At 58.9% G+C, this 18,728-nt stretch overlaps 1 protein-coding gene across 4 annotated transcripts in view; it reads left to right on the top strand.

Moving 5' to 3' along the window:
• The window catches only part of VAV2 (vav guanine nucleotide exchange factor 2), a 183,184-nt gene that overhangs the window by 115,766 nt on the left and 48,690 nt on the right, over positions 1 to 18,728 (top strand). For all 4 annotated transcript variants that reach the window (XM_068553911.1, XM_068553910.1, XM_068553909.1 and 1 more), the window contains exon 4: positions 7,124 to 7,192. In XM_068553911.1, coding sequence (XP_068410012.1) covers positions 7,124 to 7,192 — 69 coding nt within the window. The remainder of the gene's footprint in view (positions 1 to 7,123; positions 7,193 to 18,728) is intronic.

Raw genomic sequence — 18,728 nt, 5'->3', positions numbered from 1 at the left:
GGCGGGAAACAAACCATTCTTTCCTGACCCAAGGTCAGTGTCCCCCTCTGCCTCACTAGGGTTCTGGAAGCAAGGGTTGAAACAGCCTGGCTGGCATCTGGGGGTTCACTTGGGTCTCCCCCAGTCGCCTGGAGCCGGCCGCACCTCTTCCCCCGCCTGCACTTCTGCTGGACCTGCCTTTGCAGACGTCACAGGGGGACCTCGAGACCTCCTACCTCTTTGCTGACTTGGGCTTAAGGTCCTGGTGGTGGCACCTGGGCCGGCCCATCCATCACTCCCTCCCTCCGCCCTGGTCCCCGTCGGACTCCTGCCCCACCTGGCCCTTCAGCCTACTCCTGCTCTGCCCCAACCTGTCTGAGACCGCACACCCCCCCGAGCGCGCAGGGTGTGATCACCTCTGCCTGGGCCGCCTCCTCCAGCCCCTAAATCTTGACCATCACCTCACCTCCTTACGGGCCAGGCCCTGTGGGAGGGCACAGCCACACCGCACGTCATGAAGATTCACACACGGCCTGTGTGTGAAGCAGGTGGTTTATCCCCATTTTACAGGTGAGTTAACTCAGGTCCCTCGGCCAGCTCAGGGGCCAGGAAGCTGTGTGGCCGATTCCAGCCCCCCGTCTGTCTGACACAGGGCTGGAACTCTGAACTCAGATTAGACCTTGCTCTCCAAGTCAGCTCCCCGGCACCTCCTATGGGAAGCCCTCCCGGTTTCCCTTTCCTCCTCCTGTTGTCTATGCCTTTGTGGCCGTCCCCATGCTCTTTAGCCCTGTGTGGCCCTCGTGGTGGGAGTGGGTGGAAGGGCCCGGCCCGTCGCAGCCCCTGATACGGTGGCCCGTCTGCATGGGAGTGTGGTGGGCTGGGGAGAGGGACATGATCCCTTGCTTGTTTGGACGGTCGGCCTGTTTAGCCGGAGAGCCGTTTTTAATAAGCAAAATCCGGTGCTTCAAGGTCTCCCTGCCAATTAGCAGGCGGCACCCAGGTGACTCTTTGAATAATTAAATGGGCCTGCTGGGGCCTTCAGGCTGCGGTTTGATGTGCCTTTGAAGTCTGCCTGGCTGCCATTTCCCTGGCAAACTGGTACGACGCGGGGTGGGGCCCAGTGCCCTGTGGCCCGGGTATTCCCGGTCCCTCCCGCCCACCCTGCCCTCTTCCTGCTCACCTAGCACCTCCCTGGGCCCCCATCACACCTGGTGAGGTGAGGCTGAACCCGATGGTGTCCCGGGGCCGGGCCCCGTGCCAGGCCTTCCGCAGGCCCACTGCCCCTAATTCTCAGGCCGTTTTCGGAAACTGTCCTGCCCGACCGTGGGAGTGACCTCTGAGGGCTCCCAGGTAGTGCCAGCACCGTAAATGAGGCACCATTGTCTGCCACACGCCCGACTGGGGTCGCCGGCTTGTCCCAGTTTTAGCCCTGGAATTCCCGCATCCTTGGTAACTCCCTCGTCTGGGGCAAGCTGGGCGGTGGTCACCCCTGCAGGACAGGTGCCAGGAGCCGGGAACCCCCGGGCCTCTGAGGCCGAGTCTGCTCTCTGGGGGCCGTGAGCTGGTCTCGCCCTCCAGGGTGGGAACCCAAGGCCCTGCCCCTGCTCTCGGACGCCCCGGGTTGGCCAAGGAGGACCAGGGGCATCTGCCGATGGGGCTGCTCCCATGATGCTGCTGGTGAACACAGACCTTGGAGGTCACTCTGCAGGGAGCGCTTTTCTGTGAGTTGAATTTCCACTTTCCTCCCTGCACACGCCAAGTGAAGGATGGAGAAGTGAAGAGTCGTCTCGGGCCCGGGTCGCTTTCATCTGAAGTGTGGAAAAATAAACCCTGTGTCCTAGATTCTCTGAGTGGCGCTAGGTGGTCGGACCCAAAGCTTTCTTACCTCTTGAATATGAGTGTTTGTTTGGATGCCGTTCTTCTTCCAGACCCCCGGGGAGAAAGAGCTCAGCAGGGTGGGCTGGAGGACCCCATGGTGGTGCTGACCGCATGGGCCTGGGGCAGGGCTGGAGGCCCCCAGGTGAGGGGCATTTCCTAGTTGTCGTGGAAACCCGGGGTGGGCCCACTGGGGCTGCTGCTCAGGAGGCCGTGGGGACAGTGGGGACTGCCTGAGTCTGAGGCCCTGGACTTGGAAGTGGACTCCTGGGATGAGCCCCCGAGAAGGGGAGGGAAGGTGACTCAGGCTGTCATATGCGGGACACTTGCTGGGAGCAAGGACCTGGGCTGAGAGGCTTACGTGTGTTATCTCATTTAATCTTAACAATGACTACTGCCCCCATTCTACAGTTGGGGAAACTGAGGTGCAGAGAAGGAGAGTTTCCTGCTCAGGGTCACACAGCGAATCCACAGCAGAGCCAGGATTTGAACCCAGATCTATTACCTGCTGAGGCCTGGCTCTTAGTTCCCCCCACAAGATCTCCCCGAAAATGAAGGTGACAGTGGCAGTGGGGTCTGTTTTGGCTTCTTGCCAGGGTGTAGAGCGATGGCTCTGGGAAGCGACGTTCTCTGTCCTGGCGGGCCGTCTGCAGACAGCACCGTCATGAGATGTGCACCTGCTGTGTGCCAGGGGCTCCCTGGTCTGGGGTGGAGGGACCCCCAGGGAAGCAGGCCCAGGAGCCACCACATAGCCCTGCCTGGTGGAGCCCTGGGTTGGATTGGATAACGCAGGGGAGGCCGCTGCCAGATAGCAGGAGGGGTCAGCACACTGAGTGCTGCACTGGAGCTGGGTTTGAAGTGCATGAAAATCAGGCTGGGGGAGTCATCAGCTGCTGTCTGGAAAAAGAGTAAATCTGTGCCGACAAGTGGGTTGCACTGCCCTGGAACCCTGTGTCCAGGCCCCAAGTCCCTCAGCACAGCATGGGAAGAGGTGAAGCTGGACGAGTTCCCCCCCTCCCCCCAGAACCCGGAGACCTGGCACCTCCTCCCAAGGGGTCCTCTCGTTGGCTCCTGGGTTGTTGTCCTATAAATCGGACCTGCTGCCCGCCGTGCAGGGTCTTCCAGTGTCCCCATCCGACTGCTCCTGGGTCCCAGCTGGCATGTACCTGTGTTCACCACCTTCATGCCGTGACCCTGGAGCATCGGGTCTGCCCCCTTCCCGACCACGTGTCCTGTCCCCACGCAGCCGTACACACAGCTACGCACGCGGGCACTTTTCAGAGGCCATGGTTTTACAGCAGATTCTCAAAGAAGTCCCGTGGACAAGGACCAGAGCCTGATTTATTGATCCCAGAGCTGCGTTCATGTTGCGCCTTCTCCCTGAAGCAGTGACAATGGCAGCCCCCAAGCCCAGCTCAGAGCAGGTGTCCAGGAACTACCCAATGGATGGGGGAAGGAGAGGAAGGTGTGGTTTGGAGTAAGAATTGTGCCCCCCTCTGCTCTTTGTTTGGGGGTTTGGGCTCAGCCACTCCCTTAGGGTGCCGTGTTTTGGGGCCTTCTTCCTCTAGCGGGGGACCCCCCCAGTCTCTGGCACTGGGGCTGTCATTGTCCTGCCCACACAGGGCCATGCCAGCCAAGCAGCCGGATGCTAACATTGACCTCGGGGTGGGAGGCGTAATTTGGTGGGACCTTGAAGCAGTGGCTTTTGAGCCTCTCATCCCTGCCCCGCCCCCCCTCCCCCCCCCCGGGAGGATGGGGTGCTGGGGTGGATTTGACACAGCCTGACGCATGGGCTCTGTTGGGGATTTCTTGGCACGTGGCAACTTTTCTGCTTCCGGCTTGGGCATCCCCTTAATTCCCTCAGTGGTACGAGTGGGAAACTTGGCTTCCCAGAAGCGAAGCACAAGGAAATGCGTCCTCAGGAAGGGTCTGATGGGGTAAGAGGAACCCAGCCCCGCCCTGACCCCTGGCCCCCCCGCCCTGAGGACCCGGATGACCGCACTCTGGTGTCTGGCCCTCGGTCATTTCTGTGCCTCTCTGCCGTACTTGATTCTCATCCCCTCCTCTTCAAGAACAAATGAACTCCACCATGAACGTCTGGATGTCTGGTCTAGCCGGGGAGGGGGAAATTAATGGCGGGGGTGGTAGATGCTGCACAGCGGGGTCTGGATGATCAGCCGGTGCCTGAGACAGAAGGGTGGAGCCAGGCCTTGTTGCAAGTGGCCCCAGAGTCACACCTGCTCCAGCCCCTCTCGGGCTTGAAGTTATAGCTGGAATGTGGCCCCAGAGACGCCCTCTGTGCAAATGTGTCTCCTCGGGGTTAAGTCAGGGTCAGTGTTGTAAAGTCACAACTCAGGGCTGACTTGGGTACCTCTGCATGGATTTTCATAAGCGCTTCTTGAAAATGCTTCCTTGTATCTAATTTGGGGCTGCCACTTGTTGTTTTGGGGGGGAAGGGACAGCTTGAGAATATCTGACATCCATTTATCTGTCCACCCATCCAGTCCCCAACGAATCCACCCCCCCCCCACCTGTCCTCCTGGCCACCCATCCATCCTTCCACCCCCATGACCCCACCCACTCATTCATCTGTCCACCAACCCACAAATCCCATCCCTCTCCCACCCACCTGTTCTCCCACCCACCTGTTCTCCCACCCACCCATCCATCCATCCATCCATCCGTCTGTCCGTCTGTTCATCCATCCACCCACCCATCCATCCATCTGTGCAACCATTCATCCATCATCCATCCTTCCATCCATCCACCCACCCACACATCTGTCCATCCATCCATCCGTCCATCCATCCAACCATTCATCCATCATCCATCCTTCCATCCATCCACCCACCCACCCATCTGTCTATCCATCCGTCAGTCTGTCCATCCATCCATCCATCCATCCATCCATCCATCCATCCATGCCTCTCTAGTGTCAGGCACCGTGCTAGGCAGAAGTGGACCCAGGCTGAGAGAGTGGTCAAGCTGGTGGAAAGCTGGTCAGGGAGTGGTTTTGGGGGAACACTCCACTTCTGGGTCCTGCAGTCACATCTCAGCCTGGCCTGAGATTTCCTGTGATCAGTAGGGTGGGGGCCAGAACCTTCGGCAGTCGGGGTGACTGACGTTCGCTGACTTATAAGAAACCAGAGCTCGGTTTCAGCACCCCGTCAACCACATGGGATCTGGGTCAGCTTCCAGTTCTCCTGTATCGTGGGAGTGATTTCCTGGCTGGAAGCATGGCTGGGTCAGTGAGGGTCCCTCGTCTGCTGAGGGCCAGGGCGTCCTGATGGCCTGCAGCTTTCCCTGTGACCTGAAGACACACATCTGTCCTCCTTCCTTCTTGCCACATGATGCCCAGTGGGGGTTGCCGTTGTCATGGTGATGGGAGGAAGCGGGGGGAGAGCCACAGGGAGGAGGGGGAGCTCACCACAGAGAGGTCACGCTGGGCCATGCCACGAGCTACTGCCATGAAGCCGCCGCAGGTGATGGGGACCCCTGGTCTGGTGGGTCTGCCTTGGGACCTCAGACCCAGGGCCATGCAACTCTGTGACAGAGCTGGGCAGGACCCAAGCCTCCAGCTGCTGGCTCAGTGGGCTCCCCAGGCCCCCACCCGACGGAGCACAGGCCCCGAGCCTTGGTAGTGGAAGCTGCAGGGTCCAGGTGTCCATCCCCACTGGACTGCCCTGCTGAGCACGTCAGCCTGACCCCCAGCAAGGAGGCCGCCAGCCGGATCTCCCGTGAGATCGTTAGTAACAGACTTCCTACCAGAACACGTGCCCTGGGAGATGGGGAGATGGTCGTTTCAACCAAAGGGGCGTTTTCGTCTCCATGAAGGTGGTTAATTTGGGCCCATTGCTTTTGAACGAGCTGGCAGCCCCCTCCTCCTGGCAGCATTCACCCCGCTCTGGCCCCGTCCTCCTGGAGGCTGGCCTCTGTGCCCTGGCGTGGGCTGGTTCAACGTAGTCGGGGCCATGCACCTCGTCTGCAGGTCCCTGCGGGAGAGGCAGGAGTGGGCGCTCGCACGCGGGTGTGCAGGGGACCCCGGGGAGCCCGGAGAGTGTGTCGGAAGCCCATTTCCTTGAAGGGCTGCTGCATGGGCTCCCTGTGCTGGCGGTGGGCATGGGGGGGGCCAGGTGTGGGTATGGTACCGACAGTGTGCCCTTCCCATTTCCACCCCAATCGTTTCTTTACCCAGAATGCGCTGTTCGTTTGCAGACCTGCCCCTTTCCTCCAGTTTGTGAACTGGGATCTCATATCAGTCTCCAGATGAGATCCCAGTTGGGGGGTGACAGAGCCGGCGGGCTCACCCGCCCTCCCCGTGAGCGCGTGCCACGTGCAGGCGGTGCTGGGGCTGGTGCCGCGCCTGCATTCCTTCCCGTGAGCCTGGCTGCGCCCAGGGCTCTGTGTCACTGGCATCTCATGCCCTAACGCTCCTCACCTGTACTGGCCGGCCCCCGGCACCTGGGCAGCGTGGGCTGGCTCCGCCCCTTTTCCCAGGAGTCAGGCCCAGATTCAATTTGCAGTAGTGACAGGTGCGGCCCGAGACCCCGCGTTCCCAGGGAGCCCCCCTTTCCTCCCCGTGAGTTCCCCTCCCACGGATTCTGAGCTGCCCAGGTAGACGCCTGTCTGCAGGAGACGACCCTGCCGTGCCGCCCTCCTCACACCAGCCGGGAAGCTTTCTGACACCTGGGCCCTTCTCTTACTCCTCCCAGACGTGTCTTCGGGGTGACAGGGTTTGCGGGGATCCTGGGCATCCCCCCAGTACGGAACTGGGAGATTTTCATGGAAAATAAGGGTCTCAAGTCCAGCTAAGTTTGGGGCTCATGGCCCACCCTCTCTGTCTCCTAAAGACAGGTTCCCGTGCTCCCCGCCGAGGATGCCCAGGGGAGCCCACACCCCCGTGTCTGGGGTCCCCCTGGCATGTGGAAGCAGGATAGTCGCACGGACGGAAGCTTCCTGCTGTCCCTGACCCAGTTCCCTCGTTTGCCAGCAGGGTTGCCGGGGCCTGGCCAGAGGGACCGACTTCCGGTGTCCGGGGCCGAGCTGGCCGTGGGGTCCTCACTCTAGGCACCTCCATCTGGGTGGTCCTGCATCACACAGCCACGTAATGTGCACCCCGTTTCCTTCCACGAGGGAGCAGACAGAAGCCCGCCTGCTCCTGCGCTCGCTCCAGGGGGGCCCGTGGCGGACCCCACCCAGGCTGGGGGCCCGGCCAGGGCGGCGGTGCCACCGAGACCTGCTCACTCCCCTGATGTCTCCTCTCCCACAGGCCCTTCCCCTCGGAGGAGACCGCGGAGAATGACGACGACGTCTACCGCAGCCTGGAGGAACTTGCAGAGTAAGGAGCCAGGCAGGAGGAGGCGGGGGGAGCGGGGCTTCACACGGGCCCCTCGACGGGCGCTGGTCTCGGCCGTCTGCCCGGGCCGTCCCCACGGGGGTGGTGGTGGTGTGGCTCCCCTGCTGGAAGGATGCGCGGTTCTCCACCCCGCATTCCAGGAGGCTCCCAGCGTGCCTGCTGTTGACGTGGCTGTGGCCCTCCTCCCCAGGCTCGGGCGTCAGGAGGGCTGGTTTTTGCCGGGCTTCTCTATCGAAGCTGCAGTGGGGCTGGGGAGGTGTCCTAGCTCGGCCCTTGGAGGCTGTGCTGGGGATGGGAGAGAGCTGGCATTTCCGGAAGCTGGGGCCCCTGGAGCACAGGTTACAGGCAAAGGCAGTTGGTGATTCCGGGTTGTCTCGTGGCCTGACGCGGGCTGGGGCTGGGCCGAGGCCAGGCCACCTGAAGCCACTGGGGCGTCTCCCCTTCTCCCAAGGCCCCGTCTTTGCCTGCCCCGGGTCCCCCCGCTTCCTCTCTCCGAGGAGTTCTTGCACCATCTCATGCAGCCTGGGTCCAGCTGCCCCTCCCCGGCCGTTTCACCTTATGGTTCTGGAGCCCCCCGGGGGCTGGCAGGAAGCCCTGGGCGGCGGCTCTTCCAGAAGAGATGGTTGCGTTCTGCGCGGTCAGCTGTGGCCGGGGGTGGGGTCATGTGGCCCGCTGCTCGGAGAAGGGGCAGCGGGGTGGAGCTGGCAGGGCCGCCCCATCCTGCAGGAGGGGGACCGAGGCCCGGGAGGTGACGGGCCTGCCCAGGCCGTGGGGTGGTCCCACATGGCTCCTGACGTGGCCGGCCCACTGCCCTCAGGCCAGGTGAACGATATTCTTCCCCGGATTCCTGCCCCTGGGGGCCTCTTTCCTGTCTTTGTTCCCGGATAAACGGCTGTTCCTTCTGGGAAGACTCGTGGCCTCTCTCTCCTTCATCTTACAGCACAGACTGAAAATAAGAATCATAATCAGAGTAAGAGCCCGGATTTGCTGTGCACTTGCTGTGTCAAAGCCCCCAGCTTGTTCCACGCCCCCATCCAGGCTGCCTCTAGGGTATGGGGCCTGGGCAAATATTCTCTGTAGGATCTCTATCCATTTAAATAATTTGAGTCATTGAAAAATCAGCATGTGGGCAGCAAGCTGGCGGCCCAACATTATGTGATCTGTGAGTGAAACACTCACTGGCCAGTGGGCATAGCTGCCACCAGCCCATCTTCCGGAAACTGGGCTGACCCCAGTGTGAATGGTGGCGATCCCCGGGACACCTGGTCGACCCCATGTGGGTCCGAGGGTGGAGAGCACCCTGAGGGGGCAAGTGGGGCCCAGGGTCCACACGAGTCACAACCAGGGCCTGGGGCTCCCTATCTGGATGCTACTGCCCGGTCCCAGGAATCAGAGGAGGACTTGGAAAATTTCGAGAAAGGTGCACTCCACCCCACGGGGCCTCCCGAGGTGCGGGGCTGAATGAGGGGCTGCCCACCTTCCCCCACCCCCCGTAAGGGGTGAGGAAACCGAGGCTCAGAGAGGCACAGCCGGAGGGAGGCCCCCAGGGGTCCCCACCCGTCTGCAGCCCCCTGGCTGGCTGAGCTCCGCGCTGGAACTGCTTCCCGCCCGCCCTTCCCGGCATTTTCCGCCTTGGAGAGCCTCTCCCTGTCTGCCGAGTCCGGGCCTAAGTGCCCCCCGCTTTGGGAAGCCTCTCACCACCCTCCGTCCATCCGCCCGCCCAGCCAGCATCCCCACTCACACCCCACGCATCACAGAGCACCCACACCCCTGTCTGGCCTTTGGGGTGTTTGTGGGGTGCACTGTGATAGACCGGAAGGTTCCTGAGGTCAGTCCCTGCATCTTCATGTCACCCACCGCCCCCCCCCGCCAGCCCCCAGCAGCTGGCACCCCGTGCCCGCGGCCTAACAGCGCATCCCAAGCGATAATGTTGGGGGTGGTAGGGGTGCACTGCTGGAACTTCACCTCCTTCTATCCCCCACTCCACCCCACGGTCTCCTTGTGAGGTGTGTTCTAGGGGGGCCCCCGCTTTACAGATAAGGAAACTGAGGCCTCGGGAGGGAAGCTATTGGCCCCTGTCACTCAGCGAGGGGGCGGCAGAGCTGCCCTTTTACCCCGAGCCTGTGCCCTCACCTCCCCACCATGCAAAGTCAGTGCCCCCCGCCCCCAGGGTCCGGGGTGCCCCTTGCCCGGTGCTGAGTGTCGGGCCCTGATCTGCCATTTCTCCCGAGTCACCCCCAAGCTGAGGCTGGGGGTCTCTGCCCTCCCGAGACATGCATGAGGGGTCAGCAGAGGCTGAGGGTTCCAGGATGATGGGGCCCACGCCGCCCTTGTGCAGCTTCCTCTGTACCAGCCAGGCCCCCTGCTTAGCCTGTCCCAATGGCTCTTTCACGTTCAGTTTGGAGGATTCCTGGGCGGTGAGTTGGCCAGCGACCCCGGGCGCCCATTTTCCCCTTCCTCGGTCTATTCTGCATGTGTCTGACCTCTCACAGGATGGAATTCCTCTCGCATGGAGAAGCCAGTCTGGGGGATGTGTGGCTTTGCACACAGTTCAATAATATTATTCCATGACATTAAGCGTGAGCTTCCTCAATCCAATGAGTTCCTTATGACTGCAGTTACTGCAAACGTAAATCATGCATTAATAGGGGAGGGGAACGAATTTGAGTCTTGAAGTTGCGGTTTGGTCCCAGAGGCTCCAGGTTAATAAATTTTTCATGCTTTTTTTCCCCCCTTCTCCTTTTACTGAAAATCAAGATTTCCTAGCATCCTGTCTCTGTGGACTTGGGATTCATATTTATCCATTATGGCAATTTACAAGACACAAACAGAAATGTCATTTCTTCCCTGGCCTCCCCGGGGCAGGGAACGGGGCACTGGCCTGCATCTGATGCCAGGCAGCGCCAGGGAGCCAGAGAGTGACGTTTCCAGCAGAACTGGCTAATTCTTTCCTTTGGGCTCTGGCCAGGTGTCAGAAAGGATGATCACCTCGTGTTTCTAAGGGGCCCCTCCTGGTCTCCTAGACCTCGGACGCTCCGCAGCTGTTTGGGGAAAGGCGAGCGTGGTGGGGGGTCTGGGCACCAGTGGGGGACCGCCAGCGGTGCATGGCCCCAAGAACGCCTCTGTTCAGTCAGCCCATCAGTCACGTGTTTGTTCAGCTGCCAGCTGGTTCCCGTGCACTTTCTGGAAATTTAAAGCGTGGTCGGGGCAGCGGGCGTGGGGAGTGGGGAGCGTGCTGGGGTGCGAGGGGTGAGCGTGGGCGTCGCTGGAGGAGAGACGCGGCTCTCCCGCGTGGGCCCCTCTCAGGATCCTCGCTAGAGGCGCCGTTCCTACCGGGCGTGTCTTCACAGCCCCCCAGTGTCACCCCGGCGGGTCATGGAGGGCCCTGCAGCCTCAGCCCACGAGATGCTGCTCTACACTGAGAGCCCCCTTCCACCCGCCTAAAGCAGGAGCACTGACCGGGCTGTGCAGGAGCCTCTGCCTTGTTCCCAAAGCAGCCAAGGGCGTCTCTGGGCAGACCCGGAGCCTCGGCTCTGGCGTGTCCTACCACGTGGGCTTTGGCGGGTTACCCAGTCTCTGCGCCCCGGCTCCCCTGTGTGTAACACGCGGTGTCGGTCCTCAGCTACACTGTGGTAGCACAGCGCCCAGCGGGCACACCCTGAGCGCCCAGGCAGGGGAGGTGGTTCCCATCCTCCCGCTACCAAGGATGTGGCCTTTGTCTCCGGTTTCCAAATGGCCATGGCAGCGCGGTCCAGGAGAAATCAAACATGAGCCGCCTGTGCGATCGTTAATTTTCTAGTAGCTGCACCAGAAAGAGAAAAAAGAAACAGGTGAAATGAATTTTAAGAATGTATTTTTACTGAACCCAGTGTATCATCTAGTTCAACACGTAATCATTAACATAACAGATCGTTAATGAAGTAGCTGACAGTCTCTTGCAGAATGTGAGTCGGGTCAGTCCACCGGCCACGTTTGTGAGCTTGCAGCCACATGTGGCTTAGTGGCCCCCATGTGGGCAGCCCGGGTCTCGGATCCAGAACAGCATTCCGGGGGCCAGCGCAGAGCCCCCTGCGTTTGAATGGATGATGCTGAACGAAGATTATGTTCTCTAGCACTCTACGCTCACTTTTGAGATCCTTGAATAATGTATAATCAGATAATAGAGCAGCTGGTTGAAAAAATTAACACAAAATAGTGCCACTTAAGAAAGGCTTCATCAAGCAAACTGAGCCCCAAATGAGAGGCCTGTTTTTAAACTGCCCTGACGATTAGTACCTTGCATTTGCCTAAAGGCTCGTCCCTCCCGCTAACCCCTGCTTCCTGCCAGATGCTCCCGGGAACCTGGAGCTGCCCCCCTACTTTCTCATACCTGCCCGACTCCTGGGTGGGCCAGGGTTTAGGCATCTGCACTGGGGGAGCCCCCCACGCAGGGCTGGGAGTCAGATCTGCACACAGAAAAATGACGCTCGTGAGACAGTTCACCCCGGGAGTCCAGAGTGGGGCTGGGTGAATGCCAGCTCAGAAATCAGGGAAGGCTTCTCAGAAGAGGTGACCCCTGATTCCTGGAGCCCAAGTGGGAAGCGGCTGAAGGGCAGGGCTGGCATCCCAGTGGAAGGAGCAGCCTTGCCAAGGCCTGCCCCCGCAGAGGCGCGGCAGGTTTGAGACACCGCAAGGTGTTGGCAAGAAATCAGAATTATCGAAGCACCCTGGGACGCGCTGGGAGGACCACCCTCCTCATACCAAGGAAGGCACGGCCTGCATCAGAAGGCCTGCAGAGACCCCCCCAGCTGGCTGTGCTTCAGCGCTGGGGGGCGCCCGGCGTGGAGGGGGTGCCTCAAAGTTATCCTTGCTGGCTGGAAAGGGAGCATCACGCGGGCCGAGGAACAGCAGGGGCGCGTCCGTCTCGGCCGCATGTGGCTCTCGTGGTGGCGTTCTGTCTTTCTCTGGGCCCATTCGATCCTCCTCGGGGCTCACTGCCCCCGTCTCCGGAGTGAAAGCACCAGCCCAGATGCCACGTGGAGCGCTTCGAGCTTGAAGGAGCCACGGTTTCGCGATCCAGCAGGCTGCTCCTTGACACCGGTTTCGCTTTCCTCGGAATTGAAGTGATTTTCAGGCTTAAAGGAATGTGATCGTGACACGGCAGGGAGTATAATTCATCTGTAAATGTACAGCTGCGTGCTTCATTACATCATAAGATGACTTCGCAGCTTTAACGGTGTCGTGTTCGCATCGTTGGGGTAATTTTTTAAGATGCATAAAATGTAGGAGTTTCCCCGAGTCGAAGCCGCTTTCAAGGGGCTTTGGGCGTCTTCTTGGCGCTGGTCTTCCTGGTCCCTGGGGAGTGAGGTGGGAGTGCACAGGTCGGGGGGGCTGCTTGCTGGGAGGGCAGAGGCCACGACCCTCCTGCCGGCCCCCTACTGCAGGGGCGAGCAACTGTCGCTCTGCCCGACGAGGGAGAGCCTGTGCCCACCCCAGCTGGTGACCTTGCCCACCCGCCGCTCCCAGCCGCAAAGAAAGTTCCCTTACGTTCACGCCGCCTTGCGTGAGAGTTAAGTGTCGAGCAGGAGACCTGCACACGTGGGGGACGCCCAAGTGCGAGGCCTGGATGGGTCGCTGGGTTTGGGGGCGTCTCATGTTTCTCCCAAGGGATTGCTTCTCCAAGGGGACAAGTTTGAAAGCAGACGACACAGAACCAGCCCCATTAAAAATAAACCACAAACCCCGCTTCGTGCAGAGCACAGACCCCACCATGGCCCAACGGGGGTTGACTGTAAAGCCCCCCAAAGCGGCGGTGTCGGTGGCCGCCCTCCTCCAGCTGGTGGAGGGCCTGGCTGGACAGGGACGGGCGGGGTCCCCTGGGCCCTGGACGCTGCGGAGGTCTCCGCCCTGCTCTGCAGCCTGCTTCCTTCCCCGGACGGGGCGCCCTGGCTCCTGGCTGCTGAGGTGGTGACAGCCAGGCACAGGCAGGCCTCGGCCCTCCCATGGTCCTTGCTGGGCAGGGCCACCCAGTCTGCCGGCCCAGCTGCCTCCCCTCTGGCCGTTCAGGCCTCCATTTGTACAGTGTGCACTTAGCGAGCACCAGCTGGGTGCCTCCCTGTCGAGGGGCTCTCCATCCACACGTGAAGTCTGGGAGGCCCGGCCCGGCTTTGGGACCGGCCGGATGCAGGGAATGAATCCAGCGTCCACAGAGCACACGGGGGTCTGTCCCCACACTGAGCCCTGTGGCTGAGGGGCAGAGGGGATTTGAAGCAGGTCTGACTCAGAAGGCCACCTGCCTGACCGCCGTCTCCGCCCCAGGGCTGTCTGGTAGGGCCCTGCGGTGACCTGGGCCCTGCAGTTCTCATTCTTACAGCTCTTCTAAGCCCCACAGGAGCTATCCAGGCAGTGTCCACTGGGATCAGACCTCGACAGGCCAGGACACCTGGAGGGCTTCCTGGGGGAGGTGTTGCTGGAAGGGGATGGAAGGTGCATAGGATTTGCCAAAGTGTGACTTAGGAAACCTGCCCCCGCCCCTACCAGGCCGGCCACTGCCTTTATTTTGGGCTGGGGTCCTGGGAGAGTCTGGGTCTCAGCTGTGTCTGTTACTCAGGACCTGAGGGCTGGCCGTGCCGGCCCCAAAGTCACCGTGTGTGTGCAGCCCAGTGGCTGTCTTGCCCCTGTGGCCTAGGCAAGGTGCCCGATTCTCCCCCGCCCTCCCAGAGCTGGCTGCAGGACTGTCTGTCTGCCAGAGGGTAGCCCTTCCTCACCCTGAGCGGTAAACAGGCTCGTAACTCCTCCCTCTTCTGGTTACAGAGGCAGCCGGTGCAAATGACAGCCACGGGCTCTGCGCCCTGCGGCCCTGAGGTTCCCTGCCCTGCCCTCCAGGGACATCTCGGCCCCTTGGTACCTGGGCCTGTGCAGTTTTGCAAGGTCCTGGCTACTATGGGGGCCCAGAGCCTCATTGACCTTGAAACCCTGACCTGCAGCACTTCAGGAAAGAAGCTTGTTCATTCTCTGTGCTAGAGAGAGCACAGGGGCCCTTATGAATGAATGCAGAGCAGATGCCCCGTTGCCACTCTGCCCTGGCTAAATATTTAAATTATGCAGGCCAGCAGATACGACACAGACTTAACATGAATTTTTATTTTTAATACCTAGTTAACCCCGGGTCCTTTCAGGACAAGGCTGTCACAGCGATTCTGTGTTGATTTAACACAGCCTCTGTAGGGTGGGGAGGCCAGTGTGGAAGGATGTACTCATTCATTTTACTGTTTTCAAGAAGAAAGCAGGGACCAGCTGGGCTGTGGCCAAAAGTCTGTCTAATAAAGGCCTCTCCAAATCACTCTCCTGATACTAACTTCCAGGACCCCATGAGGAAAAAGACTAGGCCCGCCTTACATTATTTCCCATGTGTTCAACACAGATTTGACACACAGTGGCACTTAAGAAATATTCCTTTAAAAAATGAATAAGCATAACACGTTGGATTTAACTATAAAAAAACCCTGTCATGTACGTAGTATCTGCTGTATTGGTTGCCAAACCCTTATTCCTCTTACATAACCCAGCCCAGAGGTCACCTCCTCCAAGAAGCTGAATGAGGTGCCCCTTCCGCAGAAGATTAAAAAGTCCACCAGGATTATCTTTGTCACTGTGCTGTCATTGTCTTCCTGCCTTTGTCCCCCACGCCCCAGAGGAAAGCTCCCCACGAGGGTCATCCTGAAGGGATGACCTGAAGGGAACAGAGCACAGAAAAGGCAGGTAACTTGAGCTGGGCCCTGCGCACCATGGCAAGGCCCTGGACATCTGCTATTCTTATATTAAGGATCCAAGCACGGCTCCAGGTACCGTTCAGTGGGTCCCCCTGAGTGCCAGGCCCGGTGTCTGAGTTTTGCCCTGTTACCTCAGCCTTCTGGACCCTGCAAGGTGGTGGCCCTGCCCCCATTTTGTAGTTGGGGAAATTTAAGGTCAGCGTGGGTAAGTGATTTGCTTGCGGTCACACAGCACACTTTACATGACAAAGGAGGGATTGAAACCCCGAGCCAGCTGCTGCTTGGCTAGGACAGTCCCCTGGGCCTCATCCTTGTGGCCGAGTCTGGCTGTTGGGAAGAGTCTTCTACTGCTTAGAAAGAGTCCCTGGAGAAGAGTGAGTTATGGCAGGAAGCACACTGCCGGGCGAGCCGGGCCCCCTCTGGGAATCTGGTAGCCACGTCTTTGTCCAGGTGTGCCCCTAAATGGCTTTACAACCTTGGGGGACCATCTTGCCCTCTCTGGGCCCTGCTTTCCCCATCTGTAGGGAGAGCAGCCCCTCCCTCGACTGTTGGGGGGGAGGGTCCGCTGAGGGCATGTGAGGCCGACCTCCCTAGTGTTAGCAGCGCCTTATCTGTCTGTCTGTCTGTCTGTCTGTCCCCACGTGCAGCCCGTCCAGCCGACAGCTGGCTTCTTCGGGCCCTCTGAAGCCCCCTCGCCCTGCCGCCCCCACTGCCTGGTGTGGACGGAGGTGGGGAGATGTCAGGTTTGGTTTCCTAGTAACAGTTTAACGGTGATTTGGGATCCTGCTTCCCAGCATCAGACAGCCTGAGGCCAGAATGCATATCGCATCTGTCAGTAGCGGTATTTTATGTCCATCATAAACATACAGGCTCGCCAGAGGCAGAAAGTGGAGAGTTTGTTGGCTTTTCTCTGATTTTCCATAGGCGGCGGGGGGCTCTTCTGAGCAGCTGACTTTCTGTACCAAAATTGGGACAGGCAGGCGAGGCTTCTGGGGCGAGGGGCGGGCCGTGGGGTCTCGGCGGGAGGGGAGCTCTCTGCCGTCTCCGGAGGGCAGCAGGCCGCGCTCGGCCCTCCTGGAGGATCTCAGGCCATTGTGAGGATCAGGATAATTTCCGGGATTTAGCATCTGTCAGCGCAGCTGCTGCCAGAAAGCAGCGGGAGTGAAAGGGTGAGGGGAGAGGAGGCCGGCAGGGAGGTCGCTGTCCCGGAACGTGGGCTTGGGGCTGGGGAGGCCGTGGCACCCACGTGGCATCCAGCTGAAGGGAGAGCCGCGGTCTCGTGGTGGCGTGGGCTTGGCTGGGAGGCTCATCCGTGAGCGGGCATCCACGTCCCCACCGTGGCCCCGGACTCCCCCGCTCACATCGTCCTCCGCTCTCTCCTGGACAACTGGACAGAGAAGGGCAATCTCTGAAACCTACCAAGGACAAATCAGTGCCGACACCCGGCTCCCAACTGTCTAGTCTGATGCGTTTCAGAACATCCGAGGTATTTAATGCTGCCGGTGTCTGTTTATCGAGCATGGACCCCTGAGCTAAGTATCGTGTCATTGACCCTCCCCTCTCACCCATGGAGTGATGGGCCACGGTCACTTATTGAGCACCTACTGTATGCTGGGCCTCTGCTGGTCATCTCCATTGAGGCTGGTCCTTCCAACGACCCTACTGGGGGGTTGGCCTTATTCTCAGTTTGCAGATGGGGAAACTGAGGCTTAGGTTCTCCTGCCCAGAGTTGCAGAGCCAGACGCTGGCAGGGCTGAGAATCCGTCTCGGACTCGCCTGACTGCTTCCCCCCACGGGGGTCACTTTCGGGAGAGTCAAGTTCCCACCACGAGAGCCCCCGGCCTGAGCTGAAGGAGAAGGGGACCCACCAGCCCTGCGGTCCAGCATTGACCGAGCACGGTTACGTGCACAGATGGCTCCAGCACGGCGGGGACATGCAGTTTCTCCATGAAACCCAGCCTCTGATAACTTGAAACCCCAAGACACGGCTCTGTTGGTCCGAGTGATGATGGGAAAAGAACCAGGGTGTATCTGAGACGACCTGCCATGAGGGACTCCCGCTGGGGTGACTCAGAGGCTCTTTCGGGTTTTTTCAGGGCCTTGGGGTCCTTTTCAAGGACTGTGGGAGGTTGGGCTGGGGATTGGGGTGAGTGCACCAGGCCCAGATGGGGGTACAGACTCCTTGCCTCTCCGCCGTGGGATGGTGTGCCGGGGCTGCTGGGGGCTGGCTCCGGTTCTGAGGGCCAGGGCAGAGCTGGGTGGTCATTGAGCTCGTGTTGCAGGGAGGAAACAGACCAGGATCCTTACACCATTGGATCCACCTCCAGGTCACCGCCCTGCACTCCAGGACACTTCAGACACTGGGGGGACCTCACTTCGCACCCCACCCCCACTCCTGAGCCCACACCTGTCATTTCCTTTTCCTCCATCCAACAGCCACGGCCGTCAGACCACGGCCGTCAGATGCACTGGGCACAGCTGGTCACAGCATTAACTCATCTGCTTTAGCAGATGCCTAAGACCTGTAATCTATCCCCTGCCCTGTTCAGGAGACTCACACTTGGAGGCGATGCCTTAGCTAAGAGTTTGGGTAACTCAGTGGAATTTCCATGCGATGTTCGCCGAAGGGACGGAGCTACTGGGAACCAGAGCTTGTCACCCCACACAAATGACACTCCTCCAGTTTAGAAGGGTCTGCATCTCAGCCATAACTGCTGCCCTGTCTGTCTCCCCACCTGGACAGAGTCCGTTGGTGCCTCTGTCATCTCTGTGTCCCCCCAGATTCCACAAGTTACCTACCGGCACAGAATTGGTCTTAGGATAAGTATCGATTAGACCAATCAAATCTGACAGTCTTTTCATCTTAATTGCTGAGCTGAACAAATATGTTTAACTTTACTTTTATGACTTTGTTTTCATTTTTTTAAAAAACCCACTTCTTTGCTTTTTCTTTTATTTCCCCTTCTCCCATAATGTGGAACATGCACAAGCTGAAATTTTAATGCTACTGTTTTATAATTTTGTGTAATATACATGAACCTCTATATCTTAGTGTTCATTGACCTGAATTAAATAATAGTTGGGGAGTATTTTCACAATTAAAAAGTATTGTAAATGTAGAGAGTAGGATTATGAGTGCCCTCATGGTTCTATAACGAGGCCCTGTAGACAGCGGTAAAGTTAGGACATTACAGGCAGGAAGCTGACCATTCACTACTCAAGTTTGTTTTTTTTTTTTTTAATTGAAGTATAGTTGATTGACAACATTGTGTTAGTTTCAGGTGTATAGCAGAGTGATTCAGTTATACATACATCTATATCTATTTTTCAGATTCTTTTCCTTTATAGGTTATTACAATATTGAGTATAGTTCCCTGTGCCATACAGTAGGTGCTAGTTGGTTATCTATTTTATATATAGTAGTGTGTATCTGTTAATCCCAAACTCCCAATTTATCCCTCCCTCCCCCACAAGTTTTCAACAGGCTCTGGATAACAGACATTTTGCAGAATGGAGAGAAGTGATTGGGTCTGCATTTTTGAGATTTTTCTGTCCCAAGTTCAGATGCCAGAGCACAGCTCTCTCTCTCTGGTGTTTCTGGCTGCCTATTTTTAACCTCAGTGCCCTGTGTCAATTAGAAGAGATGAATGTGGTGAAAATTGATCCTGCATGAATGACTGTTCCTTGTCTTTATTGATTCTGAGAAAGAAGAGCAGCTGAGATCATGGTGGTGGACATTTGTTGGGGGAACCACCAGGGGTGTATTC

This window comes from Eschrichtius robustus, chromosome 10 (assembly GCF_028021215.1).
Source record: "Eschrichtius robustus isolate mEscRob2 chromosome 10, mEscRob2.pri, whole genome shotgun sequence".
Lineage (NCBI taxonomy): Eukaryota > Metazoa > Chordata > Mammalia > Artiodactyla > Eschrichtiidae > Eschrichtius > Eschrichtius robustus.
Note: the sequence above shows the minus strand (reverse complement) of the source record. Positions and strands in the feature narration are given on the sequence as shown.